Source organism: Pseudonaja textilis, chromosome 1 (assembly GCF_049901715.1).
Source record: "Pseudonaja textilis isolate UNSWEBS1 chromosome 1, rPseTex1.2, whole genome shotgun sequence".
NCBI classification, from domain to species: Eukaryota; Metazoa; Chordata; class Lepidosauria; order Squamata; family Elapidae; genus Pseudonaja; species Pseudonaja textilis.
The window spans coordinates 124,071,910-124,090,152 of record NC_141990.1 but is presented as its reverse complement, the minus strand read 5'-3'; the positions used below and the strand labels follow the sequence as shown (position 1 = coordinate 124,090,152).

General features: G+C 36.8%; 1 protein-coding gene across 2 annotated transcripts in view; it reads left to right on the top strand.

The window, feature by feature from the left end:
* Positions 1–6,348, top strand: part of MCPH1 (microcephalin 1) — a 114,379-nt gene extending 108,031 nt beyond the window's left edge. For both annotated transcript variants that reach the window (XM_087916371.1, XM_026695212.2), the window contains 2 exons: positions 2,984–3,221; positions 5,467–6,348. In XM_087916371.1, the coding sequence (XP_087772497.1) occupies positions 2,984–3,221; positions 5,467–5,528 (300 nt within the window). In that variant the 3' untranslated portion in view covers positions 5,529–6,348. The remainder of the gene's footprint in view (positions 1–2,983; positions 3,222–5,466) is intronic.
* The last annotated feature ends 11,895 nt before the right edge of the window (positions 6,349–18,243 follow it).

Genomic DNA, 18,243 nt, shown 5'->3' with positions numbered 1-18,243 from the left:
CAGGGATCCCCAACTCCCGGTCTGTGGATTGGCACCAGTCCACAGCATGCCAGAAACTGGGCCATGCAAACAAGTAAAGGCTCATCTGCGGGATGCAGGTAGCACATGAAACCACATCACCTCCGGTCCATGGAAAAACCTCTCTCCAATAGAACCAGTTCTGGGTTCCCAAAAAGTTGGGGGCCACTGAACTAATATCAATGAATTTATCAGTGTATTTGAATAGATGGTGGTAGTACCTCTGAGAAAACACCTGTGGATTTCATAAATATCTTTGGAGGTACAAAGTAAGCACAATGAAGGATATGGAAAGCCCCAAAAATAGCTTCCTTTCCAGCTGCAGATTTTCATGAAAATGTAGAGTTCTCTACATATATTCCCAATGGAACAATTGCTGCTAATATAATAGCCAGTCCTAAATTCAAATATATTATTCAGATCTCATTCCATTGATTTTACAATATGATCTTTTGTAAAATCAAGTACATATTATATGTTTACATTTGAATGATTTCTGTACAAACTGAAAAAAAATACAAAAATAGCCCTTATCTACACTGCATTTGGAAAGAAGTTCAACAACCTCAGATTTTCTATTCATAATCCAAGTTTTATTTGTTATAGTAAGATAAAATAACACATTTCAAAGTATAACACATAACTTGGCCTCCACAGTTTGAACGTTTCAGTTTTTGGCTGATTTTGATTGTTGTAAACCTATAAAATAGCAGCCTTTTTTCCATATAGTTCTCTTGTCAATTTAGACTCATTTCTAATATAATAGAAACCACAGTGAGCACAGAATGGCTTTTCTTTATGGCCTCAGCAATTATAAGCTTTAAGGAACAATGCTGAACAAACAGGAGTACAATAAATTCTTTAAATCATGTCTCTCAAAAATATGTAAAACAGCAGGATTACAATCAAGTTAAAGCTTAACGTAGGCTCTTTCTAACAAATGCAGACTCTGATGGATCTGACATAAACAGAGTTTGTCAGTTCTAATCAGCTTCAGATTAGAAACTTTAGAACTCCACACTATCAACCACGACAGGACAATTTTAGCACAAGGTCTTTTAAAACTGGGTTTGATTATTAATTTTAGATATGGTAAGGCTAGATTTATGTCCCATGGAGATTGTTTTTCTTCATTTGGACTTTACTTGTTAACCTAAATGGGTGGCATGAGAGATTAGTAAAAATAAAATAAAATAAATAAGCTATTTGGGGTTATATGAGAAGTTTGTCTCATATATATCCTGAGGTACTTCTAACATTAAAAAACAGTACATGTGAGCTAGAATATTTGGCTCAGCATGGGGAAGAAATAGCTTGTGGGCCTAATTGGCCACAGAAGTTTCTCTTTTGACTTGCAAGACTTCGACAGAGGCCAGCCACCTTTTTCCCAAGGCCCTAATTTTTTTCCACACTCAGAGACTTTTCTTTTTCCCTTTCCCATCCACAGCTGTCTTGGAGGGGAAGGAAACTCTGATGTCCAAACAACAGCTGCAAATTTAAAATGGCAATCTGTTCACTATACAGGTAGTTCTCGATTTATGACCAGAGTTGAGGCCCAAATTGATGCTTCAAGGATCATAAGTGTGAAAAATTGTCATATAAGCCACTTTTTTCAGTGCCTTCAAGCAGTCACTAAATTCTTCAACAAGCCAACAGTCATTTTTATTTCAATGTTGCTTTTATATCTTGCTTCTTTTCCAAAAGCACAGATTAGTGCACTTGGTGAGAGATACTTCATTTTATCTGAACAACCAACACCACAACCCTGTGTTGGTTTAAAAGACAGTGACAAAGCCAAAATCATCTACTGTTCAACAGTCAAATGTTGATGTGAACTCGATGTTTCTCCTCTCTCAGATACAGTACATTAACTGATATGCTAGATGGATAGAATGCCAAGATAAAGCTATAAAGATTTATGAGTTGCCTTTTTGGAAAAGAAGTACAGCATATCTTATGTTATTATTCACAGTTTATATCAAATTCCAACTTCTTTTACTTTGCTGCACAATAACTGAATGTAAACAAGTCTTGTGACTCCTGAAAAAGTTGACTCACTTCCTGTTTTGTGAATTCTGATGGCATTTTGCTGGTTCATATCCTGTCTTTCTTCCATCCAAGAGCATGTCACATAGGCCATGTCACATAAGGCTTCCATATGTCACCCAACTAGAGGCCAGACCTGCTTAGCTTCTGGAAGGCTACTCCATCCTGGTCACTAGACCCCTTCAGTATTAGTGCCATTATCTTCCCTCTCCCCACCCCCCCGAAATATGAAGAGACAAATTTGTGGGCCATGTTCTGTAAAGTACAGCCATTTTTAGAAACCTAAAAATGGCTGTACTTAGGCAATATGCTTAACTACCTATTTCAAGACTTAGTGATTATGAAACTTGGTTGTTTTAAATCTGGGTTATTTGTGATTTAATGCTCTGTGTAAACCCATCCTCCTGCTCTAGTTTGTGATTCAATATATTTTTCAACCACAGAAAATGGTTTGATGCAGTAAGTGTATGTTTCAGATTTAAGGCTATTGAGTCTGCAATGTTTCATTATGCAACTAGATGTTTTCTTTCCATATAGTTGTGTTGATAAAAAAAATAAAGGCATAACAATTTAAAAAATAAACTTAATTTAAACTCTCATTGCAGTGGAAATCACATCTGGCTTTATTATCAATATAATAGATAAATAATAAAACAAATATAGAAGTAATAATTTATAAACATCCAGAACATTCTGATATTATTTTAACATTAAAGTCTATAACATTGATCTTTTTTGGTGTCATGTTTGAGAGTTTATTATAACTGTACACTAAATTTTAAGCAGCAGGTATTCTAATAGAAAAATTGTTTGCAAGCAAATTGTGAAACATAGCAATATGTTTCCAAAACTAAATGCTTCATCCTGTAGTGACATTATATTTATTCATTTACTTATTTATTTTCCCTTTTTCAAACAGATTTCCCGCTTTCAGCACAATATTCTAAAACAAAACGTGTATCAAAAACTCTTTGCCAATCAACCTATAATGTTCATATCTCGCACAAGTCAGCCCCCCTATCAGAAGCTCTGTGAGCTGGTACAGCTTTGTGGAGGAAAAATATGTAAAACTCTCCGTCAAGCTAAAATTTGTATTGGACAGTGCAAAGTTGGAAAGTATGTGGATATGCAATGTTTATCAGAAAAATGGATTATAGGTAAGAGATCACATTTTTACTTTCTAAAATGTAACTTGTATGTGTTCTAAAATATAACTTTTACACTCTTACATTTTTTCTCTGAAAGGAAGACTATTTTTCTCCAAAATAATTAATCTTTAAAATGGGTCATCTTAGGTTTCCTAAGATTAATGACATACAGGAAAAGAGATTTTGGGGGTGAGGAGTATGTTTGAGGGTTTTCTTTTCTTTTGCCTAGGGGTGGGAATTATCTTAATCTCAGGATTATGTTTCCAAAAATCAATGTATGGGCCCCTACAGCCTTAACCAACATTAACATTAGCATGTAAAACCTGTTGCTATTCTCAACCCTGTTTCTCCCATGCACAAGAAATTTCATGGCTTCCAATGTTGCAGAAGTAAATCTGTCACTGTGCAGTGTAGCTTTCCCTTCTTTTTTTCTTGAACTTCACATTCCCTTTCCTTTACACCTTTTCCCATATATCCCTACAGCAGATTTCAAGCCTGTATTGTCAGATAAAGAAGGGAAGTGTTAGGTGGACCCTACTGAGCATATGTCTGTGGCCAATTATTCTATGTGTGTACAATTAAGTTGTATATAGATATATAGGTAATAAATTTTTTTATTATATTATTCTCTGCTCCCATAATCAGGCAAATTACAGTCTGTTTCCTTGTGCAATTTAAACTTACTCTAGAATTTCCCATGTCACCCATAGATTTTAAGTCTAAACAAGTAGGGTCGTTCCAGATGTTCCCAAGCTTCAAATCTTGACGCATTGCCTTGACTTGAAAATTGGTCCACCTCAATGCCCTGGAGCAAAGTGTCCAAGTGAAGCAAAGCTGGTTTGAGTGGCCACTACGCTGAGATAGAAAAGGACTTCTGTCTCAAGGTTGCGTTAGTGCAGGAGATTCCCAGAGAGATTCTCAGTGCAGGAATGTAGAGAATGTAAACATGTAACTGCCTTCAACTTATGGTTCAAGGAAGCATGAGAAACAGATGGCAAAAGCCTCTCTATGCAGGGAAAGAGAAAGAAAGAGAGTACAAAGGATCTGAAGCAGAAATAAGATATAAGTTCTGTGCCACCTCTTCCACTGTCACTGACTGACAAGTGATTGCAATGGCTTCTTTCCCTGAGATAGTGAAGATTTGATTTCTAGTTACATTTGTCCAAATCACCAAGGAGTTACGTCACTAGGAAAGTATGATGTTCTGCATCAGCACAGAAGTTCTGTTTAGCAATCTAGCGGTATGGCTGCTGTGAAACCACACTTGAAAAGAGAGTGTTGCTCCAGAGGGGCATTTTGATTAAACTTGTCACGGTGAAATGCCCCACTGAAGTTCTGCACTGCTTATACACATGGCCAAGAAGAGCCTGGAATTGCTTTTACAGGAAACTGATTACATGACTGAATTATTGTGTCTGAATTGGGAGTGTCTTCCCCTGTGGCTACTTACTCTGCCCACCTCCATTTTTTGTGTACATGGAGTTCATGAATGGATTGCGATTTTTTGCACTTTCTCCTCTCAGTGGAGAAAAAGGAATGTTCAAATTGGGATAATTGCAGCTATTTGAATCTGGATCTCCTTTGACATGCAAGCCAAATTCATTAGCACGCAAAAAGAACCAAACCGTACTTTCAGTTAACCGTTAGTCTTGTGTCTTGATTTTAAACGGAGGCAAAAAGGCAGTGTCCATGCCAAAATTTGCCTTATCCACAAATGAAAGACAAAACTATGTGTGAAGTGGTATTATTTACTAAGAATGTTCAGATCTTTGTGGGTGGGAAGGAGTATCACTTTTGTGAGTGCTAAAAAAGGTTAAGAGAAGTCTGTGAGCTAACATAAAATGCCTCAGTGAAGTAAATGTCTTGTCTCTTATCCTTAACAAGATAAATTACAACACCTTCTGAATGGAAAGATCTCCAGATAAAGCTGCTTTGAACTGGTGACATTCCTGTGTTAACTGTTTGGAGCATGATTTTTTTTTTCTCAACTTATTGCTAAAATTGAAACGTCTAGACATTTAAAATCTGTTTGTTTTCTGTTCTGTTGAAAACTCAACCAGCGGGTTTAACAGCAGGAAGACTTTAAAAGGCAATCCACCTTTTTCTGGATTGAATAAAGCAGAAATCAATGCTTCAAATAAAATATTATTGAGCAGTAATACTTTAAGTATTAGTGCAACTGCTATCTTGTAAAAGTTGTGAATCTATTGATTCAGTGCCCATTCTAAATCGCATTCTTCCTTTCTCTCCCAAGATTCAATCACCCAGTACAGGATCTGCCCTCTGGAAAACTACTTGTTTCAGAACAAGGTTTAGTCTGCCTCAAGGATCAATTAATGCCATAAAATGTGTGCTTCATCTAAGAAATGGAACAATTAATACTACTATGTTTCAGGTTTGTGAGTGTTGAACAGGTTGAAAGCTAAATGTATGTATTGTAAAAACAAAACAAGCAAACAAACAAAACAGGGTAATATTGAAACAGGGAAGGAACAGCAGCTCTAAAATCTATACACAATCCTACCCAGAACATGATCTCGGCAAAAAATACCATGTCAACAGGTGCTGAGTAGCAGATTTAATATAAATCTGTCAGCAGAGCTAGAACTTGAGACAATTCCAATTCCTCCTGTGATCCCTTAACCTGCAGAACAGAAACTATGTCACCTGGATAGATATCTGCTAATGTAATGTTTGATTTCATCCACTGTACTTAACCTAAAGAACTATTTTATCTCACTGGATGTTACACTAAGCTATTTACACTAAGTAAATAGATCCATCTGATATATATTAAGTCAAAGCCAATACTATGAAGACAAAATAGATGAAGCAGACTATTTTTTTTTAATTATGTATGAACACATGGTTCCCAGTAAACAGCAAAATAGAGTTTTTTAAACTTAAGTTTAAATGTTTTTCTATCATGGTCTTTTAGCTCTCATAAATGTTTTACATACAAAAACCTGTCATCATTAATTTATGTAACCGAACATTCCAAAACAGTTTTCTCATAAATTCTCTAGAAATGAAATTTTAAATTGTGTATAGGGGAATCTCTAGGGAATGCTATTCATTTTTATAAAGCACATATGTAACACATTTTACAGTGAGATGCCAATAAAGATATTTACAACAAGGTATTTTGAAGGCTAATGTCTGTTCATTGTTGCTTTCAGCTGAGGAAACTTGTGCAAATTTAGGTTTTATGCATAAAACCGCCTCTGATTTTAGCTTCCCACAAGATCCTTTTCTCCAGGTGTTCATGAGCGATCAGAAGGTACCAACAGAGTGGATTTCTTGTGTATCTTTCTATAATAGTAATTCATAAAAGAAAGACTCCATACACAAAACAGGGAGTTGTATTTTGTACAAACTAGGGATGTACAGATAGCCCTGGACTTATGAACACAATTGAGCCCAAAATTTCCATTGCTAAGCAAGACAGTTGTTTTACCCCATTTGTATGACATTTCTTGCCACCTTTGTTAAATGAATCACTATAGTGATTGAGTTAGTAATACAGCTGTTGAGTGAATCTGGCTTCCCCCATTGACTTTGCTTCTCAGAAGATTGCAGAAGATAATCATGTGACCCTGGGACACCACAGCTTTCATAAGTACATGCCAGTTGCCAAGCATCTGAATTTTGATCATGTGACCATGGGGATTAATTAAACCACTTATTTTCAGTGTAACTTTGAATGGCCACTATGGTTGTAAATCGAGGATTTCCTGTAATCCATCTGAATGTTGTTAAACTGCTCCATACGAAAAACCATTCTCTACCATAGAGAAACCTATGATGGCTCTGAGCCCTGACATTGTTCATCTACGGCTCAAATGTTTGGCTTCACTGGAAAACAGTGGGATCTGATTGCAGAGTCAGTAGATCTCGGGAAAGGGATGCAGAGCTACTGGCCGAGAAAAAGGAAGCTCTCATGTCCCGGTGATTCCAGGCAGATTGTAGTTTTTCTAAGTGACTCCAGGCATGCTATAATTTTCCTGACTCCATGCAAGAAAGGTTTAATCCTGCCTTCTTTTAGGATATTTTGCTGAATTCTGAGAACACCCACCAGTATTCCTTAAATGTCTCAAGTGCAAGGACTCCATGGACCTAATTCTGTTTATAATCCTATCCGGATTAACCAATTTAAAAATAGCTTCTACCCATGAGCTGACAGGCTCTTAAATACAATCACAATTACTCCACATAGAAACGTATGACTAGTTCTTTTTCCTTTCCCAATTACTTGTATAAGGATTATTTTCTGTACTAATCATGTTGTCTTGTATTTTCTGTTATGGATTGCACTAGTAGAAGCTAAACCAATTTCATTGTATACATGTACAATGTACAATGACAATAAAGGCATTATTATTGATTGATTGATTGAGATTCACAGCCTTTGGGGCTAGTTGGTAGCTCACCAGCTCGAGTCCTAACCAAGGACTTAGGAACTGTTCAGGTAGCATCAGAGGATATAAGCTGTTCCAAGTAGGGTGGTTTTTTGTAGAATCAGGGTATTCAAGTCTGATAAATTCAGGATTTCCAAATACCAAGGCAGCCCTTTAGGTATTGCTCCAAGGGCTCCAATTACAATTGGGATAACACATGCTTTCTTTTTCCAAAGTCGCTCAACTTCAATTTATAAGTCCCGATACTTTGTATATATTTTGATTAAATACTTGATAATTTTTCTTGCTGCATGTCTACAGTTCGTGCATCACCAGGTATTGCAATGTCAATGAACCAAACCCTTTTCTTCTCAACTATTGTTATGTCAAGTGTGTTGTGGGCCAAATGCCTGTCCGTCTGAATTCTGAAGTCCCACAAGATCTTGACTTTTTCATTCTCCAGAACCTTATTGTTGTTGTTGTTGTTGTTGTTGTTATTATTATTATTATTATTATTATTATTATTATTATTATTATTATTAACATTTTTGCTTAAATAAAATAGAAATGTCCCCCAACCTTCTGGTTGTACACGAAGTATAGCATTATGACCATAGTAGATATTTCAGTGCTTCCTAATAATTTGCCACAAAGAATCATAAAAGTTGAAGGCAGACTTCCAGTTTGAGCTTCTTCGGTGACGGACTGAAATCCGTGATTGTGCACGGTTTTGATCCGTGCTTGCTGCTGGAGCACCCCAAGCTGGCTGGATTCGGGGCAAAGCACCCTGTAGAAGTGGTGAAGAGGGAGGAGACCACCATCATGGTCAAGGAGAGCTGCATCTCTCCTCCTCAGCTGGCCATTACTCCCTTTCCCAAAGGCAGTTGCAGCAGTGGTCAGAAATGACTACCTCAAAAAAGAAACCAACCAGAAAAGATTGTGCAGGAGGAAGATAAGTAGAGAAAGTTTTGACTGACCAGGTTGAACTGAAAAAGCAACAACATAAGGTACCCTAGAACTCGAACTACAAAGAATAACTTGTTCCCAAAGAAGATTTTTGAAACGACAAAGGAGAGAGGAAAAGGGAAAGATTTGGGGTTTTTTTCCTTCCCCATATTGATAACTAAGAGACTTAAGTAAGAAATTGATAATAGGCATTTAAGCTGAAAATAAAATGTCAAAGGGATAATAAAGATTCTTGGATATTTAAAAACTTAAAAGAAGGAAAGGAGAGAAAAGGAAAAAATAAAAGGGTGGGATCTGGAAAACTGGAGGAGGCCACCTGGAAGTAAAAGGAAATAACAGTGAAACTTTCACAAGATTCCTAAAAGATATGAACTGAAAGATATTAACTGAAACTTTGTAACAAGATAAATAGAACCCCAGGAAGAGAAAGTGGAAAAAAGAAGCAAGAAGAAACAGTTTTGGATTATTTGGTGATTTTTTATTTTTGGTTATTGGATTTAAATGACTAAAATCAATCGGGTGGTTGTTTAAAGGTGTTTAAAATGGCATCACTCTTGGAAGAACTGAAAATGGAACTTAAAAAACAGAAAGAAGATGCACAAGAAGGAAGAGGTTTTTTTGGCTTCGTATTTCAATTCTTAGAAATGGAGATCTTGAACTATGAGAAACAACAAGAAATGCTTCCAGAACAAGAAGGGCGGGGCACTGAAGAAGCCATCTTTAATGACCAAGTAATTCTATGTGGGGGGGGGAAGGAAAGGGGGGAAAGAGAGTGAAAAATTTAAGATCTGAAAAAACAACCAAAAAAAGAACAGTTTGAAAAGCAATTAGGAGAGAGGATTACAGAAGAGAGAATTAGAAATAGAGAGACAAGGGGTCAAAAGGGGGAGGGAGAAGAAGAGGGGAAAGAAGGAAAAGAAAAGAAGTTATAAAGGACAGAAACAGGATATAGAGAAACAGGGAAAACGTACAAGGATTAAAGGTATAAGCTTATTTAGAAGACATACAGACAATGGGTGAAAATTTTATTGAAAGAGAAGATTTTGCAAGGGTACATAAGATAGCGTTGTTACGTTAGAAATAGAAATGAACATAGAAAATATGAAACAAGTGTGATAAAAGTGATAGATAAAATACTTATTGTAATGTAATTTAAGGTTTGTTAATAAATAAATGAAATAAAGAGAATGAGAGGATGAAATTAGGAAAGGATGGGAACATTTTAATTGTTATGAATGATTTATAAAAATTTAAGTGAAGAGAAATATGAAAGAAATATGAAAAAATGTATGGAAATATTATAAGTGTTCCTAAGGAAGTATGATATTTAATTGAAAAGAAATGTTAAAGATGTTAATTAATATTAATGGAAGATTTTAATTAACATTAATGGTTGAACTGAATGGTTGAAGCTATTTTCTAAAGCACCTGTAGGCCAGACAAGGAATAATGGATGGAAACTGAACAAGAAGAGATTTAACCTGGAAATAAGGAGAAACTTTCTGACAGTGAGAACAATCAACTAATGGAACAGCTTGCTCTCGGAAGTTGTGGGAGCGCCATCACTTGAGACTTTCAAGAAGAGATTGGACTGCCATTTGTCAGCAATGGTGAAAGGTCTCCCGCTTGGGTGGGGGGTTGGACTAGATGACCTACAAGGTCCCTTCCAACTCTGATTATCTGTTAAATCTGAATTGGAATAGAAGAAGTTTTTTTTTTTTTAGTAAAGTTTTATTGAGTTTTAACAAAACAAATAAAAAATCTTATTTGATGTTCTGGGTTATCACATTTCCATACAGACACAATTTCATATGCATATTCATCTTATGTATTCAACTTCATTTCTTATTACTCTTTTTCCAACTTCTCACTATTTCTCCCTTTACTTCTCTTAATTTTCTTTTATGGTTATCTCATTTTCTTCTTATTCAATTGTATTTCTTTTACCTAAATTTCTATATCCTTTTATTCATTGTACTTATACAATTCCATATGTTCTCTTCCAACATTCTGAAGAAGCAAAATTCTCCCTATGATTGCCAATCAAAGTGCAACACATTTAAATCTTATTATTATCATATGAAATCTCATTAAACATTGAATTTGTGCATTCTAAAATTATAACATTCAAATTTCTAATATCTATTTTATATCCTGTAAATCTCATCATTCAGACTCTGCTTGGTACTTCCCCTTAAAAATGTAAAAAGAAAAATTCTAAAAACATAGCAAAAACAGTATATATACACTGCTCAAAAAAATAAAGGGAACACTTAAACAACACAATGTAACTCCAAGTCAATCACATTGCTGTGAAATCAAACTGTCCACTTAGGTAGCAACGCTGACTGACAATCAATTTCACATGCTGTTGTGCAAATGGAATAGACAACAGGTGGAAAGCATAGGCAGTTAGCAAAACATCCCCAATAAAGGAGTGGTTCTGCAGGTGGTGACCACAGACCACTTCTCAGTTCCTATGCTTTCTGGCTGATAGTTTGGTCACTTTTGAATGCTGGCAGTGCTTTCACTCTAGTGGTAGCATGAGACGGAGTCTCCAACCCACACAAGTGGCTCAGGTAGTGCAGCTCATCCAGGATGGCACATCAGTGCGAGCTGTATCAAGAAGGTTTGCTGTGTCTGTCAGCGTAGTGTCCATAGCATGGAGGCACTACCAGGAGACAGGCCAGTACATCAGGAGACGTGGAGGAGGCCATAGGAGGGCAACAACTCAGCATCAGAACCGCTACCTTCGCCTTTGTGCAAGGAGGGACAGGAAGAGCATTGCCAGAGCCCTGCAAAATGACCTCCAGCGGGCCGCAAATGTGCATGTGGCTGCTCAGTCAGAAACAGACTCCATGAGGGTGGTATGAGGGCCCGACATCCACAGGTGGGGGTTGTGCTTACAGCCCAACACTGTGCAGGACGTTTGGCATTTGACAGAGGACACCAAGATTGGCAAATTCGCATTGGTGCCCTGTGCTCTTCACATATGAAAGCAAGTTCACACTGAGCACATGTGACAGATGTGACAGGGTCTGGGGACGCTGTGGAGAACGTTCTGCCTGCAACATCCTCCAGTATGACCGGTTTGGCAGTGGGTCAGTAATGGTGTGGGGTGGCATTTTTTTAGGGGGCCACACTGCCCTCCATGTGCTTGCCAGAGGTAGCCTGACTGCCATTAGGTACCGAGGTGAGATCCTCAGACCCCTTGTGAGACCATATGCTGGTGCAGTTCGCCCTGGGTTCCTCCTAATGCACGACAATGCTAGACCTCATGTGGCTGGAGTGTGTCAGCAGTTCCTGCAAGATGAAGGCATTGATGCTATGGACTGCCCCGCCCATTCCCCAGACCTGAATCCAATTGAGCACATCTGGGACATCATGTCTTACTACATCTACCAACGCCACGTTGCACTACAGACTGTCCAAGAGTTGGGGATGTTTTAGTCCAGGTGTGGGAGGAGATCCCTTAGGAGACCATCCGCCACCTCATCAGGAGCATGCCCAGGCATTGTAGGGAAGGTCATACAGGCACGTGGAGGCCACACACACTACTGAGCCTCATTTTGACTTGTTTTAAGGACATTACATCAAAGTTGGATCAGCCTGTAGTGTTTTTTTCCACTTTAATTTTGAGTGTAACTCCAAATCCAGACCTCCATGGGTTGCTAAATTTGATTTCCATTGATAATTTTTGTGTGATTTTGTTGTCAGCACATTCAACTATATAATGAACAAAGTATTTAATATTTCATTCATTCAGATCTAGGATGTCTTATTTTTGTGTTCCGTTTATTTATTTATTTTGAGCAGTGTATATATAAACATTAGTAAACAAAATAGTTATTCAAAATCATTCTAGTACTGGTATGAACCTTGTAAATCTATCACGTTTCTTTTCAATATCTATCAATCTTTGAGAACAATTGAAATGTTTCCCTCCCTTCATTATTACTTAACTGTTAATAAGCATACCATTGGATAGTCATACAGTTTTATCTTATAAATTATTTACTATTAATAAGCAAAATAATTATTCAAATTCATTATAATAATTGGTATAAATTTCCTTATAAATCTTCCACATTTCTTTTCAATATTTTATCAATCTTTAGAAACAATTGCAATGTTTCCCTCTCTTATTATTGCATTAATTATGAATAAACATACCATTACATAACAATACAGTTTTATCTCATTGATTATTTACTTATTTCATTTCTAACTCATTACAGTATTCTACAGTCACAACACTATCTTTTGTACCTTTGCAGAATCCTCACTTTTAACTTAATTTAACTATTTGTCTCTGTGTTTTCTAGCTGAGCAAATACCTTTAATCCTAGTACGTTTCCCCTTTTTCTTTATTTCCTGTTTTTGTCCATCATAAGTTTTTTCCCTATCTTTCCCCCTTTTTCTCATCCCTTTTTTTATACCCTTCTCTCTAATTTTCCTTTCTGTAGTTTTCTTTTCTCCTTCTCCTTGCTGTTATACTTCTTTTTCAGGCTATTTTTCTTTTTGGCTGTTCCCTTTGATCTCAAACTTTTAACTCCCCCTTTTTCCCCTTATTACCACTCTTTGCATTATTTGATCATTGAAAATGGCTTCTTCTTTGTCCCGCCCTTCTTCTTACTCTTGAAGCTTTTCCTTTTGCTTTTCATAGTTCAGGATCTCCATTTCAAAAAATTCAAATACGAAGCCAAAGGATCTTCCTCCCCTTTCTGCATCTTCTTTCTGTTTTTTAAGGCCCATCTTCAATTCATCCAGGAGTGATGGCATTTTAAACCCTTTTGAACAACCACCTGATTGACTTTAAGTAAAAACAGAAAAAGAAAGAAAAAAACAATGCCAAAAACTTTTTTTAAAATCACGGAATGATTCCAGACTGTTCCTTCTTGTTTCTTTCCTTTACTTTTCCTTTCTGTGAGTTACTGTATCTTTTAATAAGATTTCAGTTACAATGTATCCTCCGGAGTCTTTTCAAAGTTTCACTGTTAATCCTCTTTATTTTTGCAGGTGGCACTCCATTTTTCCATTATTCCAAGTCCCACCCTATTGCCTCCACTCGTCTCCTTTTTAGGGCTTTAAAATGACAAAGAAAAAATCTTTATTCTCCTTTTGACACTTAGATTTCAGCTTAAGGTTGCCTATTAGTGTCAAAATAGATTAATAAAAATTTCTTTCCACACCATTTGTAATTGTCAATATAAAGGTTAAAAAAGGGTTTTTAACCTCCTTTTCTCTCTCCTTCGCCGCTTAAAGATCTTCTTTCAGAAGTATCCCTCTAGGTACTTTTAGATTCAGGGTACCTTACTTAGATGTTCTCTGTTGTTTAGCCCGGTCTGTCCTGCTTTCCTCTTTGTCTTCCTCCTGCACAATCTTATCCAGTCAGGTTCTTCTTTGAGGTGGCCATTTCTGACCACCGCTGCAACTGCCTTTGGGGAAGGGAGTTTAGACCAGCCAAGGAGGAGAGATGCGGCTCCCCTCCACTTGGCTAGCAATCTCCCCCATCTTCACCATCTCTACGGGGTGGCTTCAGCCCCGAATCCAAAGGATCAGATCGAAACCATGCACAATCATGGATTTCGGTCTATCGCTGAAGAGACCCAAACCAGAAGTCAGAATAGAATAAGTATTTGTTGTACTATAGTTACATATATATTTTTGCTTTAAGAACTTAGTGTGTATTTTAAGAATGCACCAAGCAGAATTTGATTGGCAAAATTTATGTGTTATAAAATAGAGGTTAGATATTGAATGTTATAATTGTAAAGGTATAAATTGAAGTTTAAATAAGATTTGAATGGACAAAAACTAAAAAATACAAAGATCATACTCCAATCAGTAACTACAGGGGAAAATTGGTTTAATGAGAAAAGATAAAATGAAATTGAAACAGGACAGACAAAAATATAAATATAATGATTTGAAAGATATTGAAACTTAGAAAAAGATATATAATTGAATTTAGAAAGGAATGAGATAATTAAAAACAAGGCTGAGCAAACTAAGGGAAGGCTAAAACCACTGAGAAAATGCTAAAATAGTAATAAGATATGGAATAGAATACAAAGATGAATATGAAATTGAGTTTGTGTCTGTATGGGGAAGTAATAATCCGGGATCATGCTATTCTCAAAAAAAAGATATTTTATTTGTATTATGTTTTGTGAAAACCCAAATAAAAAATTTTACAAAAAAAAAAGTTGAAGCCATTTGTATTAACCTTCTGCTTCCAACTGTGGATATTTTTAATTGGAACTGTTATGAGAAGACTGTATTAATATGTCAACTCCTCCATACACATAACGGAGTTGTATTTGCACAAACGTGTGTTATCCATTTTAATTTTGTAGATTGCCCTGAAATCTGTTTCATTGTAAAATGAGTCCTTAAAACTAACTAACCACAGTGGCTACTAATAAAAACTAATGAGCAGCCAGGTGATGGTTGTTGGCAAAACTAGTGATATGAGGTAGAACTCACATTCCATGTATAGTATTGTACTTAGTTTTCCCATTACAGAGGCCTCCAGGTGTATAACAAATTAGTAAACTCGGCTAGTGCCAATCCAGGAAGTGTCTGCAGTACATTTCCTAAAGTATAGGAGGATTTTAGCCTCTCTTTTTTAAAGAGAAAAAAAATGGAAATTCTTATTCAAATGAATACCAGTGGAAATTACCAAAATTAACTGAACCATGTAATGGTTTTGCCAACAAGCTTTGGGACACAGGGTACAGCTGAACTAGTGAATTGGCTCTCTTATTATTAATATTCTTCTGCCTGTTTTTTTCCTTTGGTTTAGTTTTTTGCTTTTGTAGTTTTTTTTTAAATGCCTTCTAATTATTTAATGGTTTTAGATAATGTTTTATAGTTTTACTGTTTTGTTGGACTGTTGCACATCGCCCAGAGTTGCTTTCTGTGAAATGGGTAGCCATATAAATTTGATTTTTTTTTAACACTTGTGTAGCATCATTTAGATTCCCTAAGCCCTCTGATCAGATATACTCTTCAACTTACAACCGTTGACCATTTAAAGTTACAATGGCATTGAAAAAAGGTGACTTATGACCATTTTTCACATTTATGACCATTGCAGCATCCCTATGGTCACATGATTTATTTTCGGATGCTTGCCAACCAATTCACTTTCATGACTGTTGCAGAATCTCGGGGTCATGTGATCACCTTTTGCAACCTTCTGACAAGCAAAGTGAATGGGGAAGCCAGATTCACTTAACAATCACATTACTAATTTAACAACTCTAGTGATTCACTTAAGAAATGTGGCAAGAAAAGTCGTAAAATGGGGCAAAATTCACTTAACAAATTTCTCATTTAGCAACAGAAATTTTGGGCTCAATTATGGTCATAAGTGGAGGACTACCTATAATACTATTGGGGGACGCCTGGTAGAAGGAAACCACTGAATTTAACAGTAGTTTTTCTAGGAATATAGAGGCCTTGTTATGGAAAATTCAGAAGCCAATTTATTTGCACAAGTGGGTATATTATGATCCTTGCAACATATAGGTCTGCAGAATAATCTTCCTGTTGTTGTATTAGCATTAGGCAATTTATTTTCTCCATTGCAAGTATTTTATAGGCAATACTTTCTGAGTGAGAGGTGTACATTCATAAAATTCTCACAGTGGGTGAGTCTGGGATACCCTCCCCATCTAGCCTATTTTCAACAGTACTATATCTTTTCCCAGTAAATCTCCATTGCCTTCAAGTTCCCCATACCTGCCTGAAAAACGTCAAAATGACGAGGAGGATGTTTCAACCACATTCACGTGAACCACACCGGATGGAAGTTATTTGTTGTTATGATAGTTTTCAGTGCCAATTTAGCTTAAATTGACAATGAATCAGGAAATGCTTATCGGAATAAAGCCTGGAAATTTTAAACAGATGCGGTGCTCGACCCCTCTCGCTTTGGCCACCCTGCTGCAAGTCTTGTTTTCACTGCCTTACATAGAAGTGGAAATCTAGACCAAGCGCAGACTGATCGATGCCTGAACTGCATAGTGAATGTTAAATTCATAAACTTTTAAAGTTTTCAAGTGAAAAAAAGTCATCCAAACCTTTCAGCTGTGTCTTTATCAAGCTGATATTCTCCAGATATATTTGAACACTGCTTCCCATCATCCCCAGACAGCAGCAGGGATAGGCAAAATCTGCTTAGCACCGAGCTGGTGGAAGCTATTTGAGAACCGTAGTGAGTTTGTGCGTTTTGAAATTCTGATGCTAGGAGAATCTTTGACATCTCTCTAAGAAGGAAGTTCTCTCACCTTTGTCCGGGCTGTTTCTTTCATATAAAGTACACTTGTTCGTTTGATATTTAGACATAAATATCCTATGTCCTGTATTGTAGGGTAGACATGAGATCATATTTGCAAAGTCTGTAAACACCGATCTTCCCTAAATTGCCCCCAAACAAGTGAGGTCATTGGTTTCTATTTTCTGCATTATTTATTTCTGCACATGTTCTGCAGCCTGGATATTTGTTCTCCAGCAGGTCACTGAGAAATGTATGAATGGGAGAAAGATTATGATGCATTTAGTGATTTAGAGAAAGCAGATGTTAAGTCCTGGACTGGCTTTAGTGGCTGGGGAATGGGAAGCATTGTGTTACAGTGGTTCTCTTTCTTCCATGGCCAGTTCCAGTCAGTCTTGGTAGGGGATGATATTTCATCTTTGAGCCTGGATTGAAACAGGGACACAATTTGGGGATCCTTAGACTCACAGCTCCTGACTGAGGAGCAGATGGCAGCCATGGGTAGGAAGGCCTCTAAACAGTATCGCATGCATTAATTGCACCTTTTCCTAGACTAGAAGGCCTTGCTTATGGTCACTCATACCTTGGTCACCCATTTGGATTATTGCAGTGCATTCTACATAGAGCTATCCTTGAAGACTACACAGAAAATTCAGTTAGTTCAGAATGCAGCAGTGCGCACACTAATGGAGGCCCCTAGGTTTGCCCATGTAATTCCACTGTTGCACAAGCCACACTGTCTTCCAGTTTCTTTCTGGGTGCAATTCAAGGCCATCGTCTTTAATGCCCTATATGGCATAGGGCAGGGTTATCTGTGGGACCTCCTTTCCCTAAGGACATCTACCACCCTATCAAGTCAGATAGAGTAGCCTTATGGAATATTCTGCTATGGAGATTCCGCAGGTATCCACCCTCCTAGATGTCTGTAAAACTTTGAAGACTAAGCTTTCCCCACAAATGTTGGGAGATTAGGTGACTGCACATCAGAAGTTTGACTCGGTGCGAGGTTTTTGTTGCTTTTAATATGTTTAATTTTATAGTTTTATGCTTTTTATGCTACTTTAACTATAGATTGGGAGCTGTCCAGAATTGGATATAAAATGGGCAGCTATTTATTTAAATGGTTTAAATAAATAAATACGAAACGTGTAGCAAGCATAAGTGGAATGTCAGTTGCTGAATGCACAGAACAAATGATATATGATGGAAAGTGTGAGAATAAACAGAATGCTTAGAAATTTGTTCATCACTGAATAGGGAATGAGATAAGAACGCATGATGGTTCCTTAAGTACTTAATGTATTCATGGAGAAATGTATAAGAAAAATTCAGTGTATTGTTGAAGGATATAAATGTGTGTTATGTTATAATATGTCATAATATT